This window comes from Morone saxatilis, unplaced genomic scaffold (assembly GCF_004916995.1).
Source record: "Morone saxatilis isolate NCDOM2014 unplaced genomic scaffold, NCSU_SB_2.0 Contig5, whole genome shotgun sequence".
In the NCBI taxonomy this organism is placed as follows: Eukaryota; Metazoa; Chordata; class Actinopteri; family Moronidae; genus Morone; species Morone saxatilis.
In genome coordinates, this window is record NW_023340095.1 from 14442481 (window position 1) to 14452482 (window position 10002).

The 10002-nt window shown below is 39.2% G+C and overlaps 2 protein-coding genes across 2 annotated transcripts; both read right to left on the bottom strand.

The window, feature by feature from the left end:
• Positions 1–22: 22 nt before the first annotated feature.
• Positions 23–7680, bottom strand: casp10 (caspase 10, apoptosis-related cysteine peptidase). The gene is made up of 13 exons (XM_035675902.1): positions 7497–7680; positions 6363–6645; positions 5249–5354; positions 4860–4995; positions 3760–3833; positions 3635–3677; positions 3316–3335; positions 3194–3224; positions 3003–3101; positions 2816–2886; positions 2170–2287; positions 1566–2064; positions 23–945 (listed from the first exon to the last, which is right to left on the bottom strand). Exons 2-13 carry the CDS (start codon positions 6635–6637, stop codon positions 789–791), a joined length of 1629 nt encoding a protein of 542 aa, XP_035531795.1. The 5' UTR covers positions 6638–6645; positions 7497–7680; the 3' UTR covers positions 23–788.
• Positions 7681–8557: 877 nt separating this feature from the next.
• Positions 8558–9744, bottom strand: LOC118339417 (protein FAM237A-like). The gene is made up of 2 exons (XM_035677030.1): positions 9378–9744; positions 8558–8568 (listed from the first exon to the last, which is right to left on the bottom strand). The coding sequence occupies exons 1-2, from the start codon at positions 9742–9744 to the stop codon at positions 8558–8560; spliced, it is 378 nt and encodes a 125-aa protein (XP_035532923.1).
• Between the last annotated feature and the right edge of the window lie 258 nt (positions 9745–10002).

Genomic DNA, 10002 nt, shown 5'->3' on the forward strand with positions numbered 1-10002 from the left:
AGCTCAAGATAGACAGGAAAGGAGGGGAGAGAGGAGGGGAGAGAGGAGGGGAGGGAGGAGGGGAGGACACGCAGCAAAGGGCCACAGGTCAGATTCAAGCCCAGCAAGGACTCAACCCCGGCACAGCTTCGCCAGGTGAGCCACCACAGTGCCCCCGTTTATTTTTAACAGCGGGGGGTGACCCAATGGTGGCACCCATCAACATAAACAAAATGTTTTCTATTGAACTCACAGTGAGAGCAGCACGATTCAGAGGCTGAAAACACCAACATCTGGCTGTTTTTATTGCTGGAGATTCATTTTCTATTGATGGCTACTCAATTAATTAACAATTCTTGTGTTTTTGATGAAGAATTTGTGGCATTATGGACATTCACCTAAAACTGTTGCATTAAAGACTTACAGATGTAATAAAGGTTGAAGAACAGGCGTCTAAATTAGAAAATATTTTCACAATAGCTGTGTATAAAAAAATATGTATGTATAAATGCTTGAGCCGCTTCAAAGATTTCATTTGTTTTATGTATTCGGCGGAGTTCACTGAGAGTATTGCTCACTTTTTTAAGAACACCCTGATCACATTCACACTCTGAAGCGGCCCAGCACAACCAGTCTGAGCTGCAGACCACCAGAGCTGTTAGCGTTGAGGGTCTCTGCGGTCTTCATCAGCGAATGGAGCTGGCTCAGGTGTTGTTACACAGTAGATTTAAAATTGTAAACAGCAAATGTGAGACAAAACGCTTGTGTCTCAAGGATCATCTAATTTGTGCATATCATTGCGGTCCATGTCACAGGCTGGGAGGAGGGTGGCTGGGGTTCGGAAAGACCACTTTCTTCGTGAGTGTGAAGGCTGGTTGAGGCATCTGCTTTTTTATTCCGGTGACATCAGTCTTCTGGCTAACATCTGCATTCACCTTGGTCAGGATAGACACAAGGTCACAACCCCTGGGGGGAAAAAACAAAACATACTGAGAGATAGTGATATGAAAAACAACTAAAACCACTTATTCTTATTCTCACACACATAACACAGCAGTAACTAAAACACAGCAGTAACTAAAATTAGAGGTGTGTTATTGCTATTTTTGTTGAAGTAAAAACAGCAATAACACATAATAAAATACTCCATTACATTCATTTAAGTATATTATGGAATTATGAGCAACAAAATGTACTATCAAAAGTAAATGTATTCATTATGCGTAATGGCCCTGTCTGTGTATATTATACTACTGAATTATTATTATTTAAGTATTAATATGTAAGCGTTACTTTCATTTAGTAGGTCAAGGTGGAGCTAATTTTAACTGTTTTAAATCCTGTCGGGTATTTAAATTATAAACATGCTTCATATTTTATAAAATAATCATCTTTTGTATGTAAAATCTGAAAAGTAGTTGTCAAATGAATTAAGTAAAGTACAATATTGCCCTCCAAAATGTAATGGAGTTAAAATATAAAGTAGCATATATTTAAATTTAAAAATTGTGGTTTAATATGGTACTTGATATTTAAATGTAAAGAATCATATCATCCAACAGTACCTGATCTTTAGTTTCACTAACCTGGGCACCATCTGGACAAGGTTTTGGCACAATGACTGAATAAACCAGGTGCCATTTTTCCTATCTCTGAAAGAGACGAAAGAAGGAACGGTGGCCATTCCCAGCAGGAAATCTGCATCAGATGGGATGGACTCTTTAGTTTCAATTGCATCACAATGGACATGAGTGCGCGCAGGACCATCGGACTCGATGTAGATGGCCTTCTGCTCGTTGTTGCCCTGGCAGGCCTGGATGAAAAACAGCTTCGGTTTTTCTGCCAAAGAGGAGCAATTTATTCCATTGACAGCATCCATCAGCTTCCTAGTGTTGATGAGGTCGCCGTCCACACCGTACACACCACCCTCCTGGCCGTGGCTGAGAAAGCAACAAACCAGACAGTCCATCTGACCGTGGTTTTTGCGGCCGACATCCTGCATCACGGACAGCATCTTGTTGCCCGGACAGTCCTTCTGTATCTGTACCTCAAAGCCAAGCCACTCAAACACTTTTTGCAGGCACTCTGGAAGTCAGACAGATACATGTAAACACATTTTAACACCCAGCAACATACATAAAACCCCGTTTTCATTTGAGATTTAAGAGTTAGAGTTAAACATAAGCGTACCTTCATCAATGTTGGTCCCCTCCCGCTTCTGGAGATTTTTAGCTCCAGTGAAGTTGTAGTTGTTTATTATCAAGCAGATACCTCTCTTTGCTGAAGTCATTGGATATGTTCCCAAACCCTAGAGAGATAAATCAGTGACACAGATTAGATTATTAAAGGCAAGACAGGACCATGTTTAAACAATAGTTTATATCAACACATTCTGGGCTACTTTACTACTTAAGCATAGATTGATCAGCCGTAACATTATGACCACTGACTAACAAAGTGAATAACACTGATTATCTGGATATCAATGCACCTGTCAGTGGGTGGGATATATTCGGCAGCAAGTGAACATTTTGTCTCAAGTTGATGTGTGAGTGAAGCAGGAAAAATTGGGGCAGCGTGAGGATTTGAGCCGACTTTGACAAGGGCCAAACCTGTGATGGCTTAGACGACTGGTCATGAGCATCTCTAAAATGGTGACCGGTGAGCTGGAGACAGGGTCATGGGGGGCCGAGGCTCATTGATGCACGTGGGGAGTGAAGGCTGGCCCGTGTGGTCCGATCCAACAGACGAGCTACTGTAGCTCAAACTGATGGTCATAATATTGTGGTTGATCGGTGTATGTACTTGTATTGCTAAGAAATAAGAAATCACACACCTCAGGGTTTGTGTTGGCAGTCTGAGACAGCACTTTTACAGAGGAGGTCTCGTTTTCTTGAGAAAACTTCTCTATGGGACAGTCAATAGCAGAGTGGAAGGATGATCATTTTGCAAAAAAGAGACAAAAATTATATTTGAATAATTAACATGTATAATACTAAAGATTTGTCATTTCATCAACCAACCTTGGTGTGCTTTCGGGGAGGCAGAGCTGCTTGTTTCAGTGCTTAAACCACTCATCCCAAATGACAGGGCCTCGCATTCAACTCTACCTCTTTGAAAATCTACAAAAATGATACAAGAGGATTCAGAATTATATCCATCCACCGCACCTCACTTAAAAACAGGTCTAGTTGTAAACAACCAACCGACTTACCCATAGAGATGTTTGAAGAATTCATGTTGGACTGTGTGGGACACAGAGGAAATGACCATTAAAGACAAAAAGAAGAGTCACAGTTTATTTTTTATATAAAACTGTGTTTTAATGACTCTCACCTCGGCCAACGACTGCAGTGCTTCAGAGAAAAAGGAAAAAGGTAATTAGGACTATAACTCTCAACAAAATGGTTAAAAATACCATTACGATATCTCAAAATTGTACTTAAGTACAGTATTTGAGTAAAAGTACTTAGTTACATACATATCAGTCAATTCCTGGTTAATTAATTTAATTATTTTAGATGAAGATTTACCATAACATAAACATCCAAAGATATCTTTAAATGGCTGTGTATGAAATATCCTATAAAAAAACTATGTATGGAGTTTTCTTTACATGTAAATACATAGAAGACAGGAATGTAATTATATTTACCTGGTATTTCATTTGAGAAAGTCCTGTCACGATATTGAGGGACCTGATAAAGAACCGAGAAACATAGACAATAATATCATAGTATAAATCTTTCACTGCATCTCAGAGGGGGTCAAAGCACTTACCTGCTCTGGTACACTAGGGTAAGTCATAGATCTTGGTCGGCCTGTTTCTTGAGCTATAGGGTTGGTGCGAAGTCCTGTAGTAAAAAATTATAAAAAATGTAAATCACCATATTTACAGACAGATTAGTCAGCAAATATTAACATTAAATGAAAGTAAAATATTAATTATATGCAACAAAAAAGAACACAAATCCCCACAAAGTTAATACATTTTTAGGATTACACTTTTGTTTAAGGTTAAGGTTAAGGTTAAGTTCGGGGTCGGGGTTAGGAATATACTGGCTACGGTTAAGACTCGATGTCAATGCAGAGTCACCTTAAGTGACTTCTTGGACTACTGTTTCCTGTGCTGCTGTCCTTACCTGTAACTGCTCTTCCTGCTTCAATATTCCTCCCTCTGTTGTAACAAGAGTCAGTTATGCAGCAGTAATATGTGTAACAGAGTCACACATTAGTAATATATAGTATTATAATTACACAATAGTTATAACCTGACATGCTAAACCTCCAGAGTCATTATGTGGAACGTCTGAGACCCTAAGGGTTGTGTACTCTACTACTTTCACTTTCGGGGGTCTCTATCTGAATGATGTCTTCAGTCTTGTCTACCTTTTCCCCTTTTACTATTATATTCTGTAAGAGAGGTAGACGACACTGTAGTCGGACAGATTTCTGTGTTTTAGCCTCTGTAAATTTACTTGGTAGTTTAAACTTGTTGTGAATTATGTTAACATATTCCCGTGTCATTTAATACGTGTAGGAGCTATTGACCGGATGATTTTGTTATTTACCTCCTTTGTCAGGTATGTTTTGTGTTTTAATGCACTGAATGCAACATAATATGTCTCCCTTTAGCTACTGTACACCATGGGAGAGGAGCTCATGTTACATGATCAAAATTGACCAGAATATTTGGTTATTTATCTCCTTTATCAGAATAAATGGCATTTGGCTCCACAGATATCCTGGTCTGGATCTTTCAATCAAAATACAACACACACAATGTTGTGACACCAGTGCTGTTAATTCAGAGGTAAACTCTTTAAAAGTTAACCTGCTGTCTTGGTGTCTGCTTTTGTCTCTTCATTCCTTCAACTTACTCTGTTGTGCTTTAAACCAGTTGATCTTTTCTATCAACACGGGACAAACTTGCTGAATTAGCTTCACCAGCAAGTCTAGATCAGTGTCCCTGATGAGGTCCATGTGCTCCATCTCCAGGAAGACCTCTAGTGTAGTCTGAAAAGTTAAGCAAATTTACATTTCCTCTTAATTTTACTGTAAGGTGATATGATACATACTTTATGACAGAAGCAGAATTCAAATTTAGATGTACACCAAAGGTACTTAACCTAATAAAGGATTTTTGATATATATTTTAATATGTGATCTATTATGTTGTTGTAGTACTATTTATAAAATATAATTTGTATGTTTATGACTTTGGCTGTTTGCCATCTAACTGGGTTTAAAACTCTGAAGATGCACTCACAACATTATCCTCCAGTTTTTTACGTGGGAGCCGTTTGTTTAACAAGAACTTTATATCTTTCAAGTCACCATCAGTCAGCTCCTCAGACAGGTTGTAGAGCAGCTTCCTGAAATTACAGAAAAATAATTAAAAGTGAAACTGTATTTGCTTCAGTCACTGAGCTCATCCTGCCTCTATTTGGGACAGGCATCTATGGGACACAAAAGTCTTGCTCAGCATTTTAACCAGTATGAATGTTGTAAAAATTAGGCTATCGAATAACATATCAATTACGTACATATAATGACGTGTAGCATACTGACAAAAAGCTTGAACATTTATATTTGTGAAGGCGATCTGAGCTGCTTAGACCTCACTCAAGTTGGGCAACCCAGTGGGCTTTAAGAGGTTTTATTCATCCAAAGAATTTCTATAATCCAGACCAGGCGTCTAGTTAAACCTGCATTTATTTCACAAACCGTGCAGGCACATCAGGCTAGTAAAGAAGACCTGTGTCTACTTGGGGCCCTGCTTTTAATATAAGTTTTACGGTATTTAATAAAGACGCACCACTTTTGGTTGATTTTTTTAGTTAAAAAGCAATATATCTCACTGTGTTCCTGTTGTTGAGATCCAACGTCCCAAATGTGAATATTTGCTGCTTTTCATAGTCTTTTATATCTTTGGGTTTTGGATTGTTGAAGATGTCAACTCGGACTGTGGTAAATTGTGATGCCCATTTTTCACTATTTTCTGACAACCCACACACACCAAAACCCTGACATCTGCAGCTCAATCTGCAGAGTCATTAGTTGTAGGCCTTTATGGCTTTGTTTGGGTGGTAAGACAGCGAGAGAGAAGCGGATGTTTTAAGCCGACAATAATACCAAAGTGAGAGAATGAATTAAGTAATCTGTGTCCACACATTATTAAATCGAGAGAGCGATTATTTTTCCTCAGTGACACCTCCAGGACTCCGTAGAGTCCATACATGCTTGACCAGTTTCATAAATTTAATTCAGTGCTGCATATCATATTGGTGCACCACTATTTTGTAATGTATTTTTAAAAGTTTTTCTGTGAACTAAATCCTGCTAAAGTATTTGCTTAAACCAGTAAGTGGTAGGCAGCCCACCTGTAAGGAGAGATGATTGTTGTAGATACTTGGTCAGTGAACCCGAGCTCACGGAGCAGACGCTTGCGTTGGATGATGAGGAGAAGCTCGATCAGCAGGTGCGGTCTCTCAGCAGAGAGGTAGTCTTGATCCGCCAGACGAGAGAAGAGGTCACTGGCCGAATCCACTGAAGTCGGGTTTCGGACCAGGAGGTCAGTGCAAAGAAATGCTAAAGCCTTTACCTCGCTCTTAGACAGGGCCTTGCCTGCCTCTAATAGCAGCTTCTGGAAATCCATTTTGTGCACTAAAAATAAGACACAAGATGGATTCACTCAGGTTTCTCTGTTATGAAACTTTAGACTCGACAAAATCAAAAAAGACTTGTAACTAGACTTTACTTGGATTTATTCTGTTGTGTGTTGCACTGTTTTAACAAATAAATACACATTTTAAAAAGCATTCATGATTTGTGTGGCATTACATTTGGTGAAGAGCGCATTATGACTTGTTTTACGACTTGAAACTCCAAGTTTAAGACTTGGAACTTACTTGTTTACCCCACCTCTGCTTAATGTATGCGGTATGTGGTTTTTGTTCTTTCCTTTACTGGCTATGTGCTTTGTGTCTGGTTGGCACATTTGCATTACGTTGGTTTTCCTGCACTCTTTAAAAGAAAACCTAATAAAAAAGCAAATAAAAATATATACACGTTGGTACGTCATGCCAGCTGTTCCTTCCTCATTTATTGACCTTTACTTCCACAATTTGATGTGATGAAATTGTCCAAAGATGACATTGTTAATAACACTGAATACTATTTTGGACGAGCTTTTGTGATTTTTTTTTTTTATATATATAATACAACAACAAACAACAACAACAAGCAACATGCAGCCAATCTGTCTGCTATAAGTGCTGCACTGGTTTGGCCTTTAGGTTTGGTAACTGTGTATGTACGAGTGTGTGTGTGTCGGTGTGTGTGTGTGTGAGAGAAAACCCATTTTCAGAAGTTACAAAGGGAAAAATAAAACTGTTAGAGCTTCTCGGAAAACAAATGTAATGAGAGGATAACATAATCTACAGCCTAAATCACATTATCATATGAACGCGTGCAGGAAACTTTGATTTGATTAGATTTGTTCTGCGCTGTGTTACCTGTGTGGTGTTTTCAGCAGGCCTGACTCAGCAGAATATGCGATATCCACTTCATGATCGAAGTATTGGCGATTGTAGACAATTGAATTGAACAATATGAATCTTTTTTAATCGCGCACACCAACTTAGCGTGTCAGTGCAGTTCTTCAAAACAAGTCAGATGATAGGAAGTAGAAATCGAAAGTAAAAGTCTGAGAACCAGCGCGTTATATACTCTTGGATCACGTTACACTGGAGACGTCCACCTTGGTGACGCACATGCCCTTATTTGGATATGACTCAAGGAAGTGGGAGTGAGTCCTGGGCGGGAAGAAACCAGCCTTGCCCGTTTATATAATCTTTGGTTGGATTTCCCAATAATGTCATTGTTCAACACTTTACTCATGATAAATTGTGAGTTGTATGCTGCCTGTTGACAGATTTCACATGTTTTAATGTTGCTGTTCTCTGAATAAGACTCTGGATGTTTCACAACCATTAGTAAGAATTAACACTGTCTCCATTTTACCCAGAAAACAGGAAATGATTGAGAAATGTATTATGAATTTACAGACTGTCTAACTCTAATATAAGTAAAACAATAGTCTAGTAGTGTTTGTTAAATTCTGAGTAATAACAGCATTTGGATATTTGCTGACTGATGCATTTAGATAGTCAAGGATATACATCTTTCAGCCATACATGGATTTATTATACTTAAAATGAACAAATAAACAATGGACATATGATAGCATAAAACAAAACGTAAGAGCACATCAAACATAGTTCAAAGTTTAATAACCATTTGTTTTAAACTGCAGTGTATTATCACTCTCAGCTGACATTATTATCACCATATCAAGGTAGACATTAATGGTGTCAGAGGCCTCCACACTGTCCGTAACTTCCTTTATCAGGACACCTTGTTGTGTGTACTAATAAGTAAGTATGTCGATATTAGTTTTTCAGTGGGAAAGAAACTATTGATAAAAGCTGTCAATGTGTAAATAATATTGATTATTTGTGGTGTTGTGTGTTTGATTTAGGTTTAGTCTTCAGGGTCTTGATGTGTCCTCTGCGTCTCACTCTGACACTGAGCCACGCCCGGGAGTTTATTCCTGAGCTGTTGAATCTGAAGGACTCTGTAAAGGACACACACACACACACACACACAAGCTGAGCATGGTACATTTATGACACAACAAAAAACAAATCTTATAAAGAAACCTGAGTAACTCTGCTCTTCCACCGTTCATATCCAACAATACAGCAGCAACACAAGGCACAGCTGTGAAACTCAAAACACACATATTCATCATTCACAATCACTGTCACACATTTAAATCAGTACAAGACTACCATTCAAAACAACTCAGACAAAGTAAAAGACCTGGAGTAAAACCATGTCTACCCCAGAGGTGGAAGAAGTAATCAGATCTGTACTTACAGTAAGTAAAAGTAGCAATACCACATTGTAGAAATACACTGCTAAGCAAAATTCCAAAAGTATTGGCTTCAAAATATACAAAAAGTATCAAAAGTAAACATGCTCATTATGCAGATTTCCCTATTTCACTTTAATGTTGAAGCTAATTTCAACAACTTTATACACTTTATCTGCTGAGTAAATCCTGCTTTTAATGCATGAGGAATAATAATAGTGATATAATATATATAATAGTAACAGTCATTTTTCTCTCAATTTTAATACTTTAAAATCCTTATTTTCATATTGTTTTCTTAAGTAAAAGTAGGATTATTTTACAGTCCTGTATAAGTAACTACTTTTTGAAATACTTCCCCCACTACAGCTGATGTCTGACAGATGTGTGTGTGATGTGTGTGTGTGTGTGTGTGTGGTGTGTGTGGTGTGTGTGTGTGTGTGTGAGGTTGGACACTTACGATCAGTAACAAGGGAGTGTACAGCGGTGATGTGTCTCCTCCCCAGGCCGTGACTCCTGGACAGCACGCAGTCCAGATACAGGTCCCAGAAGAGCCGGGCCAGGTCCCAGAAGAGCGCCGTGTGTTTGCTGTTGTCTGACGACCTGAGGAACATCATCACGTCCCAGAAGGCGGGCACGGTGTCAGCGATCCTGGGGGAGCGCATCTCCAGCAGCAGAGCCGAGGAGGAGTCCCAGCACTGGGGGTTCGCCCGGTGGGCCGTAAGGGGGTCCACGTGACCCGGCTTCTGGCCCTGCAGCGGGACGGCGCACACGCAGCTCAACACAAACACCGTGACTGCGGGTATGTTCAGGAGCACCGGGGCCATCTGCACAGGACACAGCACAGGACAGCTCTATCTGCTGCAGCGTCCATTCAGAGCTCAAACAACACATTTATCTTACTACATAAACAGGTCTAAACATTTGAATGAATTAGGCCTACAATCAACAGTGTTAACAATAATCATCTGCAAATATCAAATAGGATTGAATATAAACACTGATATAAACATAGCAGTTTACTTCTCAATGGATAAATGTACTTACCACTAAAGCTGGGCCGACTAACAAGACTATATAGTGTT